General features: G+C 39.7%; 3 protein-coding genes across 3 annotated transcripts; 1 reads left to right on the top strand and 2 right to left on the bottom strand.

Moving 5' to 3' along the window:
- The first annotated feature begins 113 nt into the window (after positions 1-113).
- On the top strand, positions 114-3,964 carry bnip1a (BCL2 interacting protein 1a). The gene is made up of 6 exons (XM_079480625.1): positions 114-227; positions 536-628; positions 719-810; positions 989-1,093; positions 1,186-1,304; positions 1,434-3,964. The coding sequence occupies exons 1-6, from the start codon at positions 144-146 to the stop codon at positions 1,628-1,630; spliced, it is 690 nt and encodes a 229-aa protein (XP_079336751.1). The 5' UTR covers positions 114-143; the 3' UTR covers positions 1,631-3,964.
- On the bottom strand, positions 3,812-5,778 carry nkx2.5 (NK2 homeobox 5). The gene is made up of 2 exons (XM_079480624.1): positions 5,319-5,778; positions 3,812-5,030 (listed from the first exon to the last, which is right to left on the bottom strand). Exons 1-2 carry the CDS (start codon positions 5,662-5,664, stop codon positions 4,429-4,431), a joined length of 948 nt encoding a protein of 315 aa, XP_079336750.1. The 5' UTR covers positions 5,665-5,778; the 3' UTR covers positions 3,812-4,428.
- Positions 5,779-12,751: 6,973 nt separating this feature from the next.
- Positions 12,752-17,327, bottom strand: stc2a (stanniocalcin 2a; the record flags this gene model as incomplete). Its single annotated transcript, XM_079479488.1, has 4 exons — positions 12,752-13,699; positions 14,252-14,463; positions 14,913-15,055; positions 17,189-17,327. The coding sequence occupies 4 exons, from the start codon at positions 17,325-17,327 to the stop codon at positions 13,348-13,350; spliced, it is 846 nt and encodes a 281-aa protein (XP_079335614.1). The 3' UTR covers positions 12,752-13,347.
- Between the last annotated feature and the right edge of the window lie 6,151 nt (positions 17,328-23,478).

The following is a 23,478-nucleotide window of genomic DNA, read 5'->3' as shown; positions in this document are numbered from 1 at the left end:
TTATTCAAATAAAATAAGTAGCACTCGTTGATGGTGTTGAGAAATGCTGTCACTTGTGCATAATTGTATTTGTTGTGCGCTTTTATTTTGAAAGTCTCACTCGGTTTGGGGCCGGAAGTCATCGGCGTTGTCTGTACTCAGCGATGGCAGCTTCTGCAGATGTTCACGTACGAATATGTTCACAAGAAATCATCAAGTATGATTTAGAAATAAAAGCTTTAATTCAGGTATGAATTAAAACGTCGAGCTTTACACATTTTTCAAGCTGAAATAATATACCATCATGTTATTGTCACTTTATAAAATAAGACCTTAGGCTGGTGACATGAATGAATTACACAGGGAGCATCTTCTTCGCACACACAAAGCTAACAAATAAATGACATTTCTGCATTCAGTTACTGCTCTGACGCACTAGTGTTAAGTAATGCAAAGTGTTTGATTTGTTTACACATCATTGTGTAAGGTTTTCCCTCCTCTATCCATCATTATACCTATATACATATATTTATGTGTTTAATTGTTACAATTGCAGGATGTCAGTGAATGTACAGGACCACAAAGCAAACTGACAGATTTAAATGATAAAGTGAAAGAGAAATTCAACAACCTTAGACTGCGGATTCGGGTAAGAAACAGATTTGTTGAATAGTGATTTTATTACAAACTGAAGTCTGTAGGCGGTTTGATATTGACAAGTGACGCTTTTAAAAAACAGGATTTGGAGCAAATGGGGAAGGAACAAGACAAAGAATCTGACAAGCTGGACCTTCTCAATGAAGTTGAAGGACATCGGAAGCAAATGCTTAGGTAATCCTGCCACGTTACACAATCTGATGTAGTTCTGTTTATTATTTCAGTACTTAACCTGAGTTCATTAATACACAATTTTGTGGTGTAACACATTTGTAAATGCATTGCTTTTCACCATTTAAAAAGCACGGAAGAGCATGCATTGCGTCTCAAATGAGCAATGTTCCTTTTGCAGAAATCAGACGGCCTGGAGAAAGGCAAATCTTGCCTCTAAACTGTCCATTGATCAGTTGGAGAAAGAAGATTTGTTAAATTCAAAGAACACGTCTGTAAGGCATAGGTAAGTATTAATACGCTTTCAGCAGACCTTTTGAAATGCTATCTTTTATATTGGTTATTCTAATAGCCGAAAATCTCTGTCCACATAATCAGAAAAATGACAAAAGAGAGTCTGGCTCAGACCTCCAGTGACATCACAGAGAGTTTGATGAACATCAGTCGGATGATGTCACAGCAGGTTCAGCAGAGCGAGGAGGCCATGGGCACACTAGGTGAGTCCAGATCTAAAGACTGGATGAAGAGGGACTGCGAATAAAACATTGACAGTTGAATAATATGTTGAGCATGAAGAAACTGAAGTCTTATGTGTGAAGGTCAACACTTGGTTTCTTTTCGTGTAGCAACTTCATCAAGAACAGTGCTGGAAACCCACGAAGAGTTTAAGGCTATGTCAGGAACCATACAGCTAGGCCGAAAACTCATCATTAAGTACAATCGGCGGGAACTTACAGATAAGCTTCTTATTTTCCTGGCTCTCGCTCTCTTCTTGGCTACAGTAATATACATTCTGAAAAAAAGACTGTTCCCTTTCTTGTGAGTGTGATGACTGCTAAATATCCACATTGTTTCAAAAAGAAGTGAAATACACCTTGAAGGGCAAGTTCACCCAATAATGACATATCTGTCAACATTCTTAAAAATTCTCCTCTTGCGTCATATTTTCAAGTGAACTATTCCTTTAAAGCTTTTTTTTCTAAAACTGCACGGGGCAGCACAGACTGAGATGTCACCACAAAAAAGAAAATCTAGTGGTAAATCTGTAACTATGGTTGTATTTCATTCTCTTAACATATTTTATTTACGAACATTGTTGCATTTATCTATAAATATGACTTAATTTAAGCTGTGCAATTATAGATAAGGCTCTTTAAAAGCAGCTAAATGTGTTTAAATCAGAGCTGATAGAGCATCTTAAAAAAAAATTTAAAATCATGCATGTATAATGAACTTGTTGGTGACATCATGTTTTAACTATTTTAAGTAGTTTTAAATGACCAAATTTCCAGTGTTTCATTACAAAAAACATGTTACTCTAACATTACTGTTTTTGTTCAAAGTCAAATAGTCATAATGTTATGAATTTTTGTTGGAATCGATTACATTATTGCAAATTTTCGGTACTGTAAAAAAAATTAATGAACAATTTGTTTTTAGCAAAATATAAAGAAAAAAAGCACATAATATATTTGTTCTGTTATAGACAAGGCTTAATTCATGTCTAAAAAGTTTAACCCTTGACGTAGTAGCTATAGCCCTCCAGTTTGTCCATGTGAATGCCTCTAACTGGATGCTGTCACATGAACACCTACGGTATGACAGGCAAATTAGGTGAGTTAAACTCACATCCTGGGCAGCGATGAAGCAGCGGCTGTTATGCTGGGCAGGACAGAACTGGTGTATCACAGGGGGGAAAAGCTTAGAAAAGCTATTGCCATAATCAGAGCTCTGCTGATAAAGAGGCATGCAACCCTGTCTTTCCTCCGATAAGACCCGGAAAAGCTGATTATTCCATCCCTGGTCTCTTTCTCTCTCTCTCTCTCTCTACCTTTCTCTCTCTGTCATTCTCCCGCTATTGTGGCTGGAGGACAAGGTCTGTTATTTTTAGAGATGTGTGTCTATGTTATCTGACTTGTTCTTTTCAACGCCTCTGAAGAGTGGGCCACTATTGTAACTGTGTGACCTTTCTCTCTACCTCTCAGTGGCCTCGTATTTGACTTGAAATTATAGTTATATGGTAAGTAACCTCTGCGGTATTGCAAAGCATGCATGCAGATGCTGCTCGGACTTTGTTGGGAATTGTATTTACTAATATGTGTGGAGAGGCCAGAGAGATGCACAAGGACAATCTATTACTCATTTGAAGTGGCAGCAAATCTGAATCTCCTTCCCTCCTTCATACAAGTCTTTACACGCACAACCGTGCACTCTTACCTCTCTATGTCAAGCAAATTGTTCAATTCTACACACTAAGCATGGCACTTTTGTGTTGTCAATCAGAGCTGATAGAGCATCTTAAAAAAAAATTGAAAATCATGCATGTATGTTGATATCTATTCTACATTTCACAAAAAATTGTGTAGTCATTGCTTTAGTTTTAAAGTGGTATCTTCAGCTTGTGGTGCTCTTAACTGGACCATCAGTCATAGCAAAGACCCCAAACTTCTCACCCAGACCACACTGGAGGTCAACGAGTATTATTTTGAAGACCCATCAAATCAATCCATCCGGATAATGAGTTTAAAAAAGTATTTACCATTTGGCATCGTTTTCAGTATTAGGCCTATTTCAGGTCCTAAGTGTTTCTCTAGGCATTATTTTGAATATTAAAATGATTAAATATACAAATATATTTTTTAGCTTTTTAAAGGTTAGTGAAGTATTAAATAAACTGATAATCAACTTTAAAAAGCGTCGATAATTGTTTTGTGGCGTGTACTTGTGAAACTTAATGTGCGTTGTATTTATTTGGCTGTTGTGGGTAAAAGCTATTATTTTTATAACGTTTTATATTTGTACAAATAGCCTACGCCTAAATACGAATTACTGGATATATAGTTTAATTATTTGCAACTACTTCTAGCCTACTACTACTAATAACAACAATATTAATAATGAGAACAATAAAATAATAATAATTCTAATAATAGTTGTATTATTTCATGTTAAAATGTTACTGATACTTTTGCCTACAAACGAAATGATAAATGCATACATTCTTGCAAAGTTTTTTATTATTAAAAAAATACAAATCAAACCTGCACAGACCAATTAATAATAAAACAGTTTTTTCCGTATTATGTATGCGATCTACATGCATTCTGTTAATTTGCACAATGAAAATAAATGCATTAATATGGAGTTAAGTATTATCATACTTTTTGTAACGTGCTATTTTTTGATATATGATAAAGTTTCAGCCTGTATGTTACACACACAAAGAACTCCGACCTTCAATTAAAACGAAGAAAGAAAGAAAGAAAGAAAGAAAGAAAGAAAGAAAGAAAGAAAGAAAGTTACAAACTTTTTAATTTTCCCCGATTTGAAGGTTGAAAGGGGCGCATAATATATCGAGTGCAGAAATCATAAATAGGCTCCATCTTCTCTGGTTGATTTTTCATAATTTAACTCAAGTGCAAGCAGGTTATTTAGAGAGATATCAAAGCGTGAAAATGAACGTATAACTTGTATCTGACCATCTACCATTTTAAAAGCAAGCTTAAACAGACAAACAAACAAACAAAAATCATCCCAGACTTGATCTGCTTTCAGTAAACTTTCATTAATAGTCACAATAATACTGAAATAACTCATGCAGTTCGTCTTGTATCGTGCATTTCACCAAGCCCGGATGCCATGTAATGATGATACCCCGCTGCTGGACTGAAATGATGCCTGGACGTTATTTAGGTCCCCAACTCCAAAGTTCATGTAATTGCTGTTTGACTGCGAGGACGGGATGGTCGACATACTCGATGGGTAGTTGCACGAGTAGTTCGTGTTGCCTGGACTCGGGAAATTACTCAACGCCGGGTACGCGTTATAGGTGAAATGATTGATTCCCACATTGTACGAGGTGTTGTAAGTGGACGTGTCTCCCAAGCAGGGCTTCCCGTCTCGAACCAAAACAGGCACGGAGATGCGTCTTGGAGGGGCGATGCCCACCATCTCCAGGGTCTGATCCTGGCGCTGTCTTTTACACTTATAGCGTCTGTTCTGAAACCAGATTTTCACCTGTGTGGAGGTGAGTTTGAGCACATTGGCCAGATGATCTCTCTCGGGAGCAGAGAGATATTTCTGCTGCTTGAAGCGTCGCTCGAGCTCGTACACCTGCGCTTGAGAGAAGAGGACGCGCGGCTTCCTTCGTTTCCTCTGTTTGGGACGGTCGGGATCCTCCAGTTTAAGATCCTCGCTCGCTCGATCTTCTTGAGAGCTGATGTCTGTGGGAAAAATCACATTTTTGAGACCAGATGGAAGTGATATGATAAATCCAAACCAACGGAGAACGCACGACAGGCGTTACGTTGTTTGTAGGCCTTTAGTTACAAGACGAAATTAAAACGACAAAATACGAAATGCCAAGACACACTGACCTGTAGTTTTTAACAACACATATTATTTTATAAATGTAAATACGGTTTGATTAGAACATTTTCCCTCTGTATTAAACTAAGTGATAGGCTATTTCTATTTAATTAAAAAGATTATCCTTAATAAGAAACTATCACCTTTTTTCTCTTTTTCCTCAAATGTGTCATCCGTCTTTGCGTCTTTCACATACTCCATTTCTAAGTAATTCTTCCCATAAAAGGCAGTGGTGTTGAAGTTCAGAGAGCCGTTTTTGTTGGCTTTGTCCTCCTGAAGGTCTTCGCTAAAAAGTGAGGCACCGGATGGCATTTCCATGAACTGCTCTTGTTTAAAAGTTGACAGCATGCAGGATGATGTAGGAATAAGGCTACTGTCCAGCCGCTGAGACATGTCCAAGGAGACGATGTCCTCCTGATTCTGCTCCAGGTTTAGTATGTCCCGCACTGAGAAAGGAGTGGAAGTCATCTGGCTAGAAAACATTGCCATGGTTAATGAGAGTCCTCTTCAGCTTGTCCCCCAGTTGGCATTTATCTGGATGTCTAGCCGCTTAATGAATGGGGATAATCTGTTGTGTTTGGAGGTATATACGCACTTTCATCTTTCTAATAGAACCCTCATAACACACTTTTGAGGTCTAAGGTAGGTCGCAGTGACGGCATGCTGTAGGGAGGCCGAAGGGCGGGGTCAACACCGAGTAAAACCGTTTCTCAGCGTTTCATTGGCCAGATACATTTTAGTGACGCATTATATTATCATTTCTTGTTAGACAGCCTATCCATACAAGTCCATGCATTAAAACATCCCACAATTATGGAAACCTTTAATAAAATAATTCTAGAAAAAATCAGATTGTGTTTAAAGTTTTTACAATGCAATAGTAGGCCTATAGTGTAGTTCAAATCCAAACGAAGTCACATTTTTGGGCTACGTTTGTGCTGTGCGTAATTGTTCCTCCATGCATTTAAACATCCTCCAAGTATAGAAACTTTTAATAAAATAATTATAGAAAAAAATCAGATTGTGTTTAAAGTTCTTACAATGTATAATAGGCCTAGTATAGTCCAAATTAAAAGGAAATCACATTTAGGCATAGATTTGTGTTGTGCGTAATTGTTCGTCCATGCATTTAGAACACACTAGAAACGTTTAATAAAATAATTATAGAAAAAATATCAGATTGTGTTTAATGTTCTTAGAATGTAAGGCTGGTCCAAATCCAAACGAAGTCACATTTTTAAGCGTTTGTGTTGTCCGTATTTGCTCGTGCTAAGATGCAGGAAAAGTCCTTGCATTTTTAAGATGTCCGTTCTGGATCACCTAATAATAGGTTGCGAAAGGCCCTTCCAACACTTCCAGCACAAAATTGCGCACGGTTTGTTTGCTTTTCGGTTAATTGCTTAATCCAAAGGGAAACTACAGGCCAAGGAAGAGTTTCCTCCAGGGCATTAGACAGTGCCACTGCTGGAACCTGAAACCTCCAATGACAAACCCAACTGTCTACCACTGAAAGATTCTGGTGCCACTGGGTTTGTTATCAAGACGTGATAACAGATGACAACAAACCAGAAACCCACCCACGCCGAACAGCCGCAGCAGAAGAGGGACACGTGGTAATTCATCTAAAATATAGACACGTATACCGGAAGTTGCCTTTGTACGCGTGTGATACGCAGGGCACCTTTTACTTGTCATAGCCAGATACTTGAAAATTATTTTGTGGGTGAATGTTACAAATAAGTTTAGTTTGAAATATTTCTAATTTTCGCAAGTTTGCGTTGTCGCAATGCAGCAGAAAAGGATTCATTCACTTTATTTGAGATTATAATAACAGCAATTGATAACAAGCACATCCCCAAACGACACATTAAAGGAGAAGAATACAGATATACTGGGAATTGGTAAAGTGGATATTTAAGCTTTATCATTACCGTGTATTTCAAATAGGCCTACTAAAAGAACATTGTGATGGCCCAAAATGTCTGTTTAAAGTGATCTTTCAGTGAAAAGGTCATAAATAACAGTCTTAGTTCATCATAGATTTAATGACACCGTAACATGACCACATTAATGTAAAGTGTAGTTCGGTTTTCTTTTTTTGGCAACAAGTGAAAGGACATGGTGCCGTTCCTCTGGACGGAAAGGAGAGCTGGTATTAGTCATCGGTCGTGCTTGTGCAGAGGAGACAGACAGAATTATCGTTTGTTTTATCTGTAACAGTTAATGCTGAGTAAATGGTGCCCGTGTCTGCTCCAGAGCTTCGTGTTTATAGTTTTGAAGAAAATCTGTGCGTCTGAGTCTCAGGATAGGCGTTTCTGATAAATGAACGCAAGCACTTTTCTGTGTGAGCGAATCAACACTCCCCTGTCCATCGCTGCAATAATTGGCGAAATAAAGTAAACGGGCTGCACAGCTTATGGAAACTGCTTTTTATCAAGATGATTTATTAACCATCTCTTCCCCGAGCGCCGCTACAGTTAGGGACACGATCCCTCATGACGGATGGAGCGAAAACTTTCAAATGTTTCGGAGAGTTTACTAAGTTTTTCAGAAACAGAGATGGTCGATGCGGTGTGGAATAATTCGTCTTGTTTGATGCACTTCCGAAATAAATATTATGACAGGCTACATGGCCGAGAGAAGAAGACACAACGTCCCGCGCTGAGAAACTGCATCTAAAGTTTTGTCTTTCAACAGCGCGTTTAGAGCAGATAAAGAGTTGGATAAGCGTTCTTGAAAACTTCCTGTAGGCCGACCTGTTTAGGAAATGATGGGGCAAAGGGGTGAGACGAGTGTTATCTAAGTGAGTCATTCCTGCTGCAGTGATGAGAGGACGTATACTGAAAACAGGACCAGCATGAGCCTTTCCGCCGCGCTTCATCCTTGTCAATCACACAACCAAATTTAACACCTTCAAGATTGAAGCTCACGTCGGGAGATCTGCAGGGTTTAAATAATGGTGCTAAATGTGGCACGATTTTGAGGACGTGGCAGTTGCGACATTAACCAAAATGATTCTTTAATGGCGCCTTTCATTGTTGTCGTTATCATCGTTTTTTCCTCGTGCCAAAGCGTTACTTCACATTGAAAATCATTTAGGCCATCTGCAACTAAATCTGTCGTCATCTAAAAAATAATGAAATAACAAACTAATGCTGACGAGTCAAAAATGTGACATTCGTTATTTAAAAATAAAAGTGAAACAGTCACATGCATATCTTCTAAAATATTCAATTGTATTAGAGCCCTACATGTTATTCAAACGCTTATTTATATATTACATTATTGTTGCATTACGCTATATATATATCTAACCTTTTCGATAACCACAGAAGCAATGTTAAAAATCTGTGTTCTGTGTATTTATTACTGGTGCATACTCTTACAACACCCGGTCACCTTTCGTGTCAAATTAACTGATGTTCAAATCTAAGCATTTATCATACATTAAATATAATGTATATTAATAAAGAGTATTAATTTCTGGTTAAAACATTAGGCCACAGTATAAGCCATTTGTGTTATGCCTACAAAAAACTCACTGTTAAAAATAAAGGTTCCTAGAAAGCTCTAGTCGTCATCTATATTAAAGGACATTACCTTTCTATTGCACAAACGCTTCTTTGTAGTGTAAAAACGTGTCTATTAAATATAAGGCTGTTTAAACAGAAAGAAGAACATTTTTAATAACACTTTTTTACGACTAGCTGCAACAATATTTTCAAAAGTGTTGTATTTAACCAATTCAATAATTTATCACAATATTTAGTCTAATTCAATAAGAAATCCTTTCAATACAGGAATTCGACTTTGTAGCATAAACGCTACAGAATATGATAACATATGAAATTATGTTGAAAATAGGTTATGCAGAAATTTTAATTGGGCAAACTAACATAAATGAATCCTTAAAATATTTAGTGCCTTTTGTCATCACATCATTTGTCTTCCCTTTCTCAGGGAATAACAGTTTTCTTTGTCAACTCACGTTCAGAGATTTGGCAGCGGATGAGTCGGGGCCAGAGAGTAACATGATTGCTCCCTATGGGAGTCAGATGACCCGTTTTCTTTTGGATGTCTCGGAATAGTTTTGACTACTTGCTCACATTGAAACGATGTTCATATGCTCACATTTCTCAAAGGGTTTGTCTCTAAATTAATCATAATTAAAAAGGACTTTTGCAGCTGGTAGCTCCCGGCACTTGTGCTCACGGAATGCCTCTGGATGTGGAATAAGTTGTTTTTTGGACAAGTGACAGTCAGTGTCCCGAGGACCATTCCCTGTTCAGGAAAGCACGAGACGGCGTATATTCCCAAATAATACAACCTTTAAGACTTCTGGCAAAAATACACAATATCATACTTATTATTACACGAATATTTTTTATATAATATGTTATTTGATTTTGCTATATTTCTTTGCATTAATTTAAAAAAATGTATATGCGTGAACGTTTCTTTACGTTTCAGCTCCATTTCCCTGAGTTGTGTGCGCCCCCTGCTGGCTGATTAGATATTACTGCAGTTGCAGATAAATTCACGCATTAAAGGGATACTCCACTCAACAAATTGAATTGCTCACTCTCTAGTTGTTTCAGACATGTTTACATTTCTTTGTTCGGTTGAACACAAAGACAGATATTTTAGAATAATGTTAGTAAACAACTGTTCTGAAGCACCACTGACTGTCATAGTAGGAACAAGTTAAAAACTTACTAATAAAAAGTTCCCAATATGGCAGTCAGTGGTGCTTCAGAAGTGTTGGTTGCTAACATTAATCCGACAATATCTGTCTTTGTGTTCAACCGAACAAAGAAATGTATACAGGTTTGGAACAACTAGAGGATGAGTAATTCATAACAGAATTTTCGTTTTTGGGTGGGGTTACCGTTTAATGCATTATTATGTAGTGTACAAGAAAGTCTTTTTTAAAGGAGACAAAATAACTCTCCCGATCTCGTTTTTCTTGCACCAGTAGAAATCAGATATAGCACTTTATTTAATAAAGATCATCAGATGTGCCCAAAAGAACCACGTATTATGGCCTATTTATACAAGGCTGTTTGTAACATTTGCTCTCAATATGAAGCAGAACAAATACCAAACAGAACAAATACAAATGTCCCCAAATTCTCGATTTTGCTACAATAATTTCTACAATAATTTGATATAAACGACTAGCGATTAACTATAGAACCGTTAGAGGGCAGCAATACTCAGTTTCGTGGAAAGAGTCTGTCCAAGCAAAGTGCCGTGATTATTTTAAATGTATAGTGATGCATACGAGTATATTAATGAAATTAAATAGGCTTCAAAATTGAATTCTATTGGTGAATTATTTCATTTAATTATTGTGCCTATCTTTCAAGTGTCTAGGCTATTGATACATTTCCATATTCATTCCTTCTTGCTTCCAGCCACCGTTGCATCCTGGGCCTTGTGCAAGTTAACAGACTAAATAAAGATGAAAAATTAACAAACAAATAAAGACTATATAAATAGATCCTTAAAAGGTAAACATTTCACCTTGAGTGAGACCTAGCATCTCTTGCTTTTTTCAGATGGAAAATAGTGGTAGCTTGGCAGCGGGCTCCTCTGTGAAACAGCACAGAGACTTTATGATGTCTTAGTCATAATGAACAGAGTACAGCTGTAATATAATGTATGAAATTTACAGTGCACCATGCCAGCCATCTCCGAAACTGGCCTCCGGGGATCTCTGGAAGCCCAAGTCTTTGAACGCTTGACCAGATCACCCACACCTTCGGCTCAGTAAATTCATCAGCATTCAGAATGGCCACTTTGTTGTGGCGTTCGGCTGTCATATATTAGGTGTAGTGCCCCAGCCTGAGAACTGGTTCGCCTGCTGCTTGACCACAGCCACCAGGGCCTCATAAAGCCTGTTTATAGATCTTCAGCCCTATGACAGGAGAGTCTGAGCCAGAGTGTAGGGGAGCTTGTTTACGGTGCGGTGGTCTCATTCAACTCCGGCGAGAGAGAGAGCGTTTTTCCCAGTGCTTTCCCAGTGCTGAAGCTCAGCCCGGCGCCAACCTCATGCCACACGTCCTGGCGGCTTAATGTGCCAGTCAAGAGGAACGTTCATCAGATTATCAGTGCTGGCTATAGTTAACATGGACCTAAGCAACACTGATGTTGAGCAACCAGATTCTTAGACATTTGGGGTTTCGTGGATGTTTGGATTGAGTTTTTCTGTGGTTAATGTCCGTGTAGTCTTCTGGGGCTCATCACCCTGTTGGTGTAAATCAATGTCTTTGTTCTGATGAGCACTGAGGAAGATATTAGGAAGAATGCTTTTAACCAAACAGTTCTTATACACAATTGACCAACACATTAGGAAAATTTGCTAAGTAATTTTTTGCTCAGTTGAGCACAATATATATTTTCTCTGGCACTTTTGACTACAATTGTCATTTTTCCTACCATGGTGGTCAATGGCGACCGAGAACTGTTTGGTTACAAGCATTCTTCCAAATATCTTCTCAGTTGTTTATCAGAACAAAGACATTTGCACAGATTTGGATTTGGAAAGTGATGTAATGATGTCAGAATTTGTTTTTGGGGTGAACTGTCCCTTTAATTAATTTGAGAAAGTAACTGGAAGTGTAATGCAGATAATTTCATAATTTTAAAAGAGGAAATTTGTAATCCTTTGATACAATGTTATGTTAAATAATTCGAAAAGCGCTTCAAACTGTTGTAAAAATATTTTTATATGTTAGATTTATGACAAATGTCAAAATATATAGATGTTGTCATAGCACAAACAATGTTGTCCACTTTACATTAAAGCTGAGGCATTTTACGTCATTGAAATAAAAAATCCAAAATTACAAAAATGAGCTTTAGTATTTATTTTTCTAAAACAGTTGAAACACATGCTATCTGTATGGACATGGAATCTATAATGCCATTAAAATAGATTTACACACATTTCCTTCCATTCTCGTAACAATTCCTGAGTAAATAAAAAATATGATTGGTCAATTTAACTACTGTCATGATTAGGTGGACGAATAGCACGACTACATAAGCCATCGTGTCTTCGTAAACCGACTATAAGTTCCAACCATCCTAATAATCGACCAACAACATTGCATTCATAGACGTCGTTGTCAGTAATATCCTGAGCTCCTTCTGACGACCGGAACCTGGTTTCTGGGTCTTTTCAGCGGCTCTGAGAGAACAACTTTTACTTGGAAACATCAGTGACCATCTGTAAACTTGGTCAGAACACAGGCAGGCCGGCTTTTTGTGCTCTAAAGTTGAGTCGGTTTGGGCAATGTGAAGCATACACATAAATTATATAATCAGTATTCTAGGATACTTGCGTTTATATTTTAATATATTTCAAAGCACACATCTTAATATATAACTGAACTTCCTATATATAGATGCTAGTATATTTGGACATTGTTATGTATTATATACTGTATCATTTGCCACAGTCTGTTTTGTGGTGAAGCCCCTATGTAATACTCTCAGGGACCAATAGCTTAACTTCAGACATTCTTTTGTCACTTTTTTCCCCCCATCAAATAAGCACAAACCATTGCATGTGCTAGACCTGGACTTTAATCCTGTACAGCTTGAATTTAATCAAGTATTTCAAATAATTATTACACACACATTTCCGACTTTGAAACAAACAATTCAATGAACAATCGTATCTTACATATCTACAGTCAGATGCGTTATTGGTGCAATAAGGTAACTAATACAACAGCAAGCATTCGTGGAACTATATTACATAATCAGTACTGAATATGGAGGATATAATTAGACATGTTTATATAAATATAGATATACATAGAATTATATGTACATGTTTTATATTCAAACATTGCATAAAGCATAAAATAAATAATAGAAGTGATTGTATCTGCAAAGGGAAATGCTGCATTAGACCTAAAATATAAGCACTGCTCGTCTACAAAATAAACATTCTTTCCTAGTATCTGTCGTATCAAAAAAGCTACACCACATATACCCTTTGAAATGTACAGTTTGGGAATTCTGGAATGACTGTTACAGGTGTGTGTATACTGTATGTGACAAAGTGGGTGGGTTGAATTGGGTGATCTGCTCTCATTTGCTCAGTCTGTTAAGTTGGCGACCGGGTTAATGCTGTCGTGGTCGTGACATCCTGTCATTTCACCTCCGAATGTCGCTGATCTTTGAATCTTCGGCGGCGTCTAACCCAGCGCGCCGAGGACTTTGGCTCCGACTTCTTGTGTGCGAGTTGAACCCACCCTTACCGGGTTTGTCCTTGTCTCCCTGTCGAGAGCCTTTGTGGGACTCCCCCTCTGAATGAGAGGAACCTGGACGTCGCTCAAAGCCCCCCGAGGGCCCTGACGCTGGAGCCGTGGTGATAGACGAACAGAAGCTCAGGCTGTCGCACAAAGCGCCCCAGTTCTGCTCGCATTGCAGTCGTACACTCCTGATTATAGCCTCCTTCACCTCCTCTCCGCAGCTCAGCAATATGTTCACCAGCTCTACGTATGGCCTAGGGAAATGGCATGATAGCGATCAGTCGTGGAAAGCCAAACCTCATTCCTTCTGTTGCTGCTCTACTTACAAACGCTGAGTAAAATGAGTCTTTAATGTCAATCCCTTTTGTCTTGTTTTACCCGTCAAAGAGCACCTATTGCTGACATGGCCTAATTATTATTAGCCAGTTCGGTGCCAAATGAAAAGAGTGCGAGCAACAGCAATGAAAGGTGGTCACCATACGGCGACGATGTAAATACAACAACCTTTCATGAGTCTGTAAAATGGCATTTCACAGCTGCTTCTAAAGGACTACATTGAACATTCTTAAATTGCGTTGGCTGGATAAATAAATGACAAAACATTGTGCACAGTTTACGCAATGTTTCTTAATGGAAAAGTACATTTGCTGCTTAACAAAAGCAAACTAAGATAATTGAGTCAAACTCAATTCGTACATGCACACTTGCAAAGCTCTAAAGAAGCACACAAGCTGGTAACTGTATAGCCTGTGCCGTGGTATTTGCAAACAAAGGCGGAAAGGTGATACGTCGAGCGTGATACCTACCCTTTAGGAAACAAGTCCTGGAAATGTATCATCCCCACCATGACATTGACGTTGTCTTTAGCAGCTGAGCAGAGGTTGTGTTTCATGTAGCACTCGCGTTGAAGCTGGAACACCATCTCCTTTATGGCCAAGCATTTTCGGCTGATGCAGCTGAACTTGTGCCTTAACCCGTGTGCCATGCACCTGAGGGCATCCTTGATAAAAGACTTTCCCTGTAAAACAAAGTCTTGTTAGATCTGCAGTCGTAACTCTTAGTATTTCTGCTCTGGATATCATGAACTTGTAAGATTTGTGTAACAAAGTGATTATTGTTATATATGGAATTATATACATGCTCAGTCCTGCCCCTTCCTGCAGAGATTCAACTCTAATAAAACACACCCAAACGAACTTTAGTTCAAGCGAGAGATCAAAGGCAGGTGTGTTAGAAGTGTTTGAAAGCTTCATCTCCAGAAGCAAGACTGCAGAGATACTCCGCTCAAGACTGTGTTACAAGCTTAAAACCCTCGGCTTAAAATTCACCTGCACCACATGAAACAGGAGCTGCATTAAGAGCGATGCCAGTTAGCTGAGCTTGGCTGCGAGGCCGTCCTCTGGCTGCATTTAAGGTATATGAACACCGTGGGAGAGTGGGGGGAGACACGTGCTGCGCGGTGCTTACCTGCGAGTCGAACTTGCCAGCATTGTGCAGGAAGGTCATGCAGATTTCCTGAAGGCCCCGGATTTCACAGGAGTTGTTCTCGAAGCACTCGAACACGCCGCAACCCACGTCTCCCGCACTTACAAGGCAGTGCTGGATCTCCGCTGTGGCCCCAAAATGAAAGACAGAAGGAGACAATCCGTTATTAGAAATTACCAACGTATTGCAAACTTTGGACAAAATACAAGGAAAGGTCTCTTTGTCCAAGACTCCCAATGGCAAAGAGAAATATACTTGATGCATCGTGCATGCACATGAATGCGGAAGACTATTTTCGGTTGTGTTTCTCCTGTGAAAATTGAAGAACTGTATTTAGGGGACAAATTTAGCGGAGAGAGCACTGTGGCGATTAAGGTATGCTATTAAAGTCCATCAGACTGCGAGGCGTCTCGCAGTAACTGCATGAGATGTGGCAAAGCATGGTTAACTGTATATAGGGCAGGAGGAGATTGCTTTTACCTTGCTCTCTTGAGGTGATTATCAGAGGAAAACCAAAGCAATATAAAACATCCCCACCGAATGTCTGCGACACAATAAACAGAATAAAAGGTTGCATTGTGTTTCAGAGATCTTCGAATATGATGCTCAAGAGCATCCTCTGTTTACGCAATTGATCTAAATAAACTGTTCAAGCTTTTCATGAATCTAATCTGATCAACTGCAGAGGAGGACTGCAAAAGTCCTATTTGCTGATTAAGTGCACTGATATTTAGGCGCATCAGATCAACTCATGAAACCACATGTAGGCTATCCAGCGTTGGCTTAGACATTCTGGCACTTTGTATGGGCAAATGCTTGGACAGAACTTGGATAGCAGCCTTTACAAAACATTCAGAGATGTGTCTGCGGATTACGTCCCATGCCAAAAGACCAGTTGCCAGTTTGTCCCAAGTGAGTGTCGATTTTAACTGCATTAACAAAACATTTGTAGTTACACAGCTGAAACCAGAGGGTAAATAAGGCATAATGGTGATTTAAAGACTTTCATTTAACGTAACTAAAGCATCTCAAATGAGGTGAGATGAGCCAAACTAGGTTTTTGTTCACAATCCGAATGCACGGTGGTTAATAAAATACAGTGTGCAATTTAAACTTCTTGACATTAGTGAAAAGTCAAAGCAATAGGCAAAAACGGTTCATGAAAGTTTAACAGCTCTGTAGCTATTGAATTGCACATTACAGTTTTAAACTTTATAATGTGCATACGGTTTCGGTGACTACTTTATTGAGTACAGCTCTTTCCCTTCTGTGGTATTATAGAGAAAATCTTTGTTGATAAGAAATTAAACACAGTCTTCTTGTTTGTATTTGTGTAACATGCGTGCCCCCAAAAAAACGGGGCTCGCGTGTGTCCTTACTAGAGGACTAGGATCATGATTATTGTATCATATTAAGAGAAACGCACTCAAGAAGCTATCTTACGATTTTAAAGCACATCAATCGGACAGCTTACGAGACATGATTCTTCAGGACGTTGCTTGCGTCGCAATTTTTTCAATGCATTTGAAGAAGTGAGCAGGTAAAAGGGAGCCCCTGTCTGCAGCGCTTGCGTTTGCATTGGATGGTGCATTGAATTACACAGCGGTGTGACCCACTGAGTCATTCTATATACAAGCCTTCTGTGGGGTCAGTATGTGTCGGCAAACTTACCCATTATGAACGAAACGTCCGGCAGAAATAACTGGAACGCTATCGTTTCATTCTAACCCGTAAATAGTGTCTTTATAGGAGAATTGCCTACAGCTCTCGTGAGAAAGGCTAAGTTATATCCACCTCCTGCAACACGTAGAGCCATTGCATCACTCAAATCAACTCAAATGTTTCCGCAAAATTCCATAAGTTCCGCTTTAGATGCTCTCTATACCACGTTGTTATCTCCACTTTGCGCAAAGATAATTGAGGACATCGTGCGTAAACACAAACGCACCCGAAAAGAGACATGCACGCACGTACGCGCACATAAACCTGGAAGAAATGTCACGGTATACATTACCTATCTTTGCCTACCTTGTGCAATGCTATTAATAGTTTACGAAGATATTGAATTTCTCTTTCCCCGTGCTCAGTATTTACGAGATATCGTGTTCTTCCGTAATCGGAAAGCGCAGCGCCGCGCGCGATTAGATGTAAATTGGTGCGTTTTGCGTTGAAATCGGCGGAGCACGTGCCCACGCGCACATAACTCAGCTTTACGAGACTCGAGCGTGATAAACAGCTCACGGCTTCAATGCGCTTACCTGTGTTCTGCAAGGAGAGACGTCCTTTCTGGCTCGCCGGTTTCTCGGGGTGACTCTCGTGGACATCAACGTTATCCGTTCCCACCACTTCCCCCAAGACGGAGAAAAGCAGCAGAGCTAGTGCACATTTGATGAACATCTCGAGGCTTGGTATAACAGTCAATTTTGTCGATAAATAATAAGCTGTCACCCCCGGTATCTGATCTGGATATTGACCGAGATGACAGAGAGAGAGAGGGTGAGTGAGTGAGAGTGGGAACGGGGATGGATGCTGGATATATTTCCCAGAGTCTGGGTGTCAATTTGGATGAAGGAGTTAAGCAGGTGTTGTCAGTCGTGCCTTCCGACCAATCAGAGACGCAGACCACCACGTCCAAGTTTTAGGGGTGTGTCTGGCGAAAGTTGTCTCTACTTGCCATAAACTAAACTTGTAAAATGTGAAATGTGGGTGAGTATTTTCTCTACAAGTGCATAATACGAGGCATCCGCATGTCCGTGGAAGCACGACGGCGTGTGAGTGGACATGTTCTTCAGCCCATCGTGTCTTTGAGTTTGTTGTTTTCTCCCAAAAGTGACTATTTATTGTTCACATTTTTAGTAGGTTGTTAGAATTAATTTCCGTAGATCAATTTATAAAGCACAACCATCTAACAATATCTTTCAGATGATGTCTGTTTAGTAAAACGTAAATATTTTATCCCCCATCCGTGTGTGAATGTCATTTTTCTTTGCAATAGTTATCAGTATTGGTTTTCTCTATTGGCTTTTTGTTAATTCAGTAGAATGCAGCTATAACTCTTTTGAAATTAAATATTGTAATGACTTGCACATTCATAAAGGATTCAAGATTCCCAAAATAAATGAATAAAAATCAAATGTAATATGGTTTTGATGAATGAATATTGGAATGCTGGTAACCAATGATCATACTGACGGAAACATTTTTATACCAGCCAACTATATTTCATATTAGTCATAATATAATACGGCCTAAACATAATAAATATGCCAGGATGCGCACAGCTCCGAAAACAGGACACATATTATAATGTATGGCAGGGATTGCATCATTCTAACGACCCCCTCAAGGCAGCTGCCCTCAAAGCAAGACATACAATGTGAACAAATCTAACACAGACAAACGATTAAATCAGAAGCCATATGTCGACTCTGTTCATCTAAAAGTTTCTTCCAGGAGAGGTGAAATGTCACAGTGCGCCGTAGCTACGTTTATATCCACGTGAAATGGTTTTATACGAGGAGGTCGCATTGTGAGTAAGAACGTACCACAAGTCCTCTCATTTATTACATTCGACCAGAATAACACAGAATAACAATATTGATTTACTGTTCGGTTACAATGTTATTTGGGATGCGCTTCAAGTCGTGCGAATTCATCGCATGGGACAAATATGGGTTGAATTACACGCAGACCATCCTTGTAGATTTAGACCTACTGAGGAACTGTGAATTGAAATGGTTTCTTGTGCGGCCACCCGTAGGCGGAAAAAAAGACGAATAGATCAACACGCCGTCGTGCTGCGAGCAGAATAAAACAGCACCGGACGGTCAAGAGCTCCACAAGATCTGGTGTTGCAGTTCCCCGAGCGTTGCTTTCCAGGAAATGTGAGAAGGAATAAAATCACGGCTTCGAAAGGCACTCGACTTGCCAGTTCTCCATTAAACAGAGAATGTATGGCATTTAAAGAGTGAAGCCCTCTAAGAAAGTGTAGGTTTCTTTTGGTGCGGTGGATAGTCTGAGCCTACCTCTCCGCGTGGACTGTCCTATTACCGAATCAGGATATGTAGGCAATCCAGCCCATGATGCGCGCACACCCTCAGTCTCCACCAATCAGCGCGCGTGCACAGACCGCAACCTCGTAATGACGCGTGTCACCACAGACGACTGGAGCGCCGAAAAAGTGCTGATGATTTACCCTCACATTTTGCACTTACGAGCGCGTCTCGGGGAGAAAAACGCAAGAAAGCTGCACCCCGAAATGATATATTTATGTTAATGCCGTCTCAATCATTTCAGAGCGCAGTCATCCCGCATTATCAGATGCTTCTCGGCAATTAAATGCAATCGCATCCGCGTGTACCGAGATGTTTGGACAAGACGCAAACCACGCACGAAATCCATAAACATCTCTGAGGTCTTTCATCATGCTGCAATTTGCGTTCACTGAAAAAGCCAGCTTTGCTCACAGATTGCACGGGGCTTGTCACCAAGAGTGCTTGGCAGCGCAAAAACACGATGCATCATATTGAAATGCATCGATTCCTGTTTCGCAGACGTTGCTAATGACGTTCTCTCATCATCGATGTTATCTCTGCTCCTCTACCAAGTTAGAGTGATTTCCGTATTCCTAATGTGGTGTCGCTGACCGCTGACACCCTGATGATTTGGGTAGTATTAAATGAACATGTGCTGCGCGGAGCTGGAGAGTTAGAGGCATCTCACATATCCCAAACTGCCTGCACTATGCGCAGGGCCATTAATCCCACATTCCAGGGGGCTCTGAGTGATCCTGGGGGAAATGGAGAGGGCACAGGAAGCAGAGAAGGGTGCTCCAAGTGAAGAAGACCAGGCATTCAAGAGCTTCTTCCAGGAACGGTGACAGCGTTATATATTAACGCAGAAGCATGTCGGCGTGCTGGATAGAGATGCCGTGTTTTCGAAACATGAAAGCGCGCTATAGTGCATAAACTCACCTGACTCGTGAAAAGAGTATTTTTACAAGGCGAGCACAATGCGCCACAAATGCACGTTCACTCCAAATGTGTGAAAAAAGTGCCTTGGACCCCCGCTTTTACTGGCCTCGAACAATGTGCTATTATAGAGTGTTTTTTATACTGTGATTTATATTGCAGCAGTGTTGGCAGATTACAGCCAAGCCCTCCAGCTCATTACAGTCCATGTGGCTTTCCCACTGCAGCACAATAGACTTTGTGAGAAAAGAATGAGCTCCGCTGATGCTTCCATGTGACCCTTTACCTTGGTTGCACTATTGATCAGAAAAGGGGTTGATGTTATTTCTGTTTTGGAACGCTCTGGAACGGACACGCTCTCGGTGTGGGACGACGGACAGGATAATGAGCATTGAACCTGGCGAGCTGGAAATAAAATGAGATTGGCCGATTTGGGTCCGTGTCATGAATGAGAGAAAAGCTTTTGTTATGTAAGCGAAGATTTTGATTTCATCCGAAAACACTTCTGGGTAATACTGTTTTGATCCTGTAACGCTGCGTAATGAAGGATGCTAAATTTATTACTGTGGAGAGCCGGAGACAACAAGCCAACACACTGTGACACACTTACTCCTCATTAGCGATGAATAGCACATTGTGGTGGGTCTGAGATCTCAAAAGTTCATTAAAACTTTTCCTCAGAGCTTGTGTTTGCTCTTTGTCAATCGAGAAAAAAAATCGGGTGCCTCCTGACCCACATCGATGTGTACCCACCCGATGGGGAAAGAATTGACAATGGAAAAAGGGAGTTTCTCTTTCTCGCTTGAGTTTCATGTTTATCTAGTAACAATATGACATGAATCCAAACAGTAAAACTGTAATTCTTCACTCATTTTCTGCATAGGTTGCAAACATAGAGAAAAGTTCAATGGGGTTTTTTCACAGAACTTGTTCAAACAAGGTTTATAATGTTCGCGACAGTAACATAAAGAACTCTTAACATGGAAAATTTGCTAATCTAGCAGCTGACTATACAGAAATCATTACTGAGGTTGTTTGAAGACATGATTACACCCTTCACCCCCGCAAAGGCTTGCAAAGAAACATAGATGCCTTCTCATGTGCCACCATGGCCTATGTGACTAAGAGGGTGTGTGAAGACTGGGGGGGGTTATATTGCTGATTCTGCCTGAGGGACAGGAAGGGCAGCATTAGACACCTTCTTTACTTTTCCTGCCTGGATTTGTGGGGAGGGTTGGAAATAAGTTCACAGGTCTTTTGTTAAACCCCCGCTTAAAGCCTTTTCTTTAATTAAATTTTAACACAGAATGTTCATTTCAGTTTGACAATATGATTTTATTAGGACTACATATATTGCAAAGAAGTTAATAAAATATCAATGACCACAAATATACTGTAAAAGTGATACTTCGCCCAGAAATGAAAATTGTGTCATCATTTACTCATCTTCGAGTTGTTTCAAATATGCATAAATTCATTAGTTCGGATGAACAAAGGAAGAATGATGCCCGAGCAGATTTTGACCCCCATTGACCATAGCGGAAAAAATACAATGGTAGTCAAAAGTGCCCCAGAGCTGTTTGCTGTTCTACATTCTTCAAAATGTCTTATGTTTAAATGTTTAACAAAACAAAAAAATGATAACAGTAATTTTTCCTACCATGGGAGTCCAAATCTGTTTGGTTATAAGCATTCTTACAAATATCTTTCTCTGTGTTAATCAGAACAAAGTCATTTATACAGATTTGGAACAACTCGAAGGCGAGTAAACGATGACAGAATTGTTTTTTTTTGGGGTGAAGCATCACTTAAAGTCGTATTTAAATCGTTTGTTCGGGTCTGTGCAAAATCAGGTTTGGAAAGTGCATCAAACATTTTCTTTGTGCCATTTGAATTACATTCATTGATTTTTTTATGAGAACAATATCAAAATATTGAACAACTTCTTTATTGATGGGGTTCCTAGAATGATTTTTTAAGCAGCAGTAAAACTTCCTCTTAACTGTTATATATCACCACTGTCCTTCTGAAACATTCAATCTCCATATTTCAATATCATTATTATTAGTCACACTTTATTCTTGTGTGACCGAGATTGGTCAGTTCTATTTTTGTCTCTCCGAACCAGCATTTCTGTGCTGTTCAGCTGAGCCCAGGAATTCCAAACCTGACTTTAACTTTTCTCTTTACTCTCTGAACAAATATACCCTTGTTTGCCTCCTTGTAAAAAATATGTTGTTTATAATTTACTTCACTGGTTTATCATTCCAAAATCGTGGCCTGCAACCAAAGAACTCCACCGACTGCTTACCGAAGATCAGCATCAATGCTGTGACTAATTTAAAGTCAATCCTGTTATCCTGTATTAGACGCACAGAAGTCCAATTCTTTCACAAAAGCATACAAAAGGGAGCGAAGCATATTACGGCCCTGCAGCTCGCCACACTTATGTGCTGGTACAATCATTACATTTCACATCAGCTCTCTGACCAGACAGTTTTCAAGAATGTTTTCCACACAGAGTTGTAATTTCATAATGGACGGGAATTTATCAAATGTATTCAAATTCAGGATGGGCTAAATGTCCTGATAAGAGTCCAGACTGGCTCTGGATAATGATAGGTCAGTCAAATCAACCTTATTCACAAATGTATTGCAAGACACCCTAATGACATAATAAAGACGGCATCCTTGCTGCAATGGCGATGATGTTGTTTACAGAGTTCCTCACCGCGGCTTAAGGAAATTGACTCTATAATCTTGATCTCCCAGACCTTTGTATATGTTTTTCCTCTCTGTCTGTTGGCACGTGTTGTGTTTTTCCGAAGGCAGCAAGCTCGGACATCGAGACAGATACAAAGATCCCAGAGAGGCAAGCTTCCAGAGGAATTCGGGGAGTGCTACCTCATAATTATGACATCGGAGGTGCTCTTGACTCTGTCTCCTCATTTTCACCACATTGTACAGACGAGTCCAGTAGGGTCCGATCGCAGACCCAAAAAGGGAAACAAAATATGCAAACAGGATGACAGGCGAAAGCTGCGTTCCAATTCACAGTGTCAGAATATAACGAGAGAACCCGTCTATGTATGGAATCTCGTCTGTGGTTTTTACTGGGCAGTTATAAACAGATCTGCTTTGAGGCTTGTTGGTCATGTAGCATTTTTTTTCTCTCAACTGCCAAGACCATGACACATCTTTCTGAAAGGGATGAGATAAAAGAGAACTGTGATATCAGATACCACATGAATGAAGCGTAGCAAGTTTGACATGTCCAAGTCACTTGGCCTCCTGACCTAGAGGTGAAAGTTCACATAGGTGGTCTCATCTGGCCATGAGCAGAGCAACGTTACTACGAGACTGTCTTGTGAAACAATGCAGGCGTGTGAGGCATATCCAGCTCAGACCACCACCACCGATACAAAAGCTCAGGTTGATTTCAGAGATCTTATTTCCAGGCTTTTGCGAATACTTTCCTCCCACAAATCTTAGAACTAGAGGTGTCAGGAAAATGACATTGTAACTCAAGATAATGTATTGCTAATTTTCACGCCCGGCTTTAGTATTTTTTTCACATG

Source organism: Barbatula barbatula, assembly GCF_947034865.1.
Source record: "Barbatula barbatula genome assembly, chromosome: 18".
NCBI lineage: Eukaryota > Metazoa > Chordata > Actinopteri > Cypriniformes > Nemacheilidae > Barbatula > Barbatula barbatula.
Note: the sequence above shows the minus strand (reverse complement) of the source record. Positions and strands in the feature narration are given on the sequence as shown.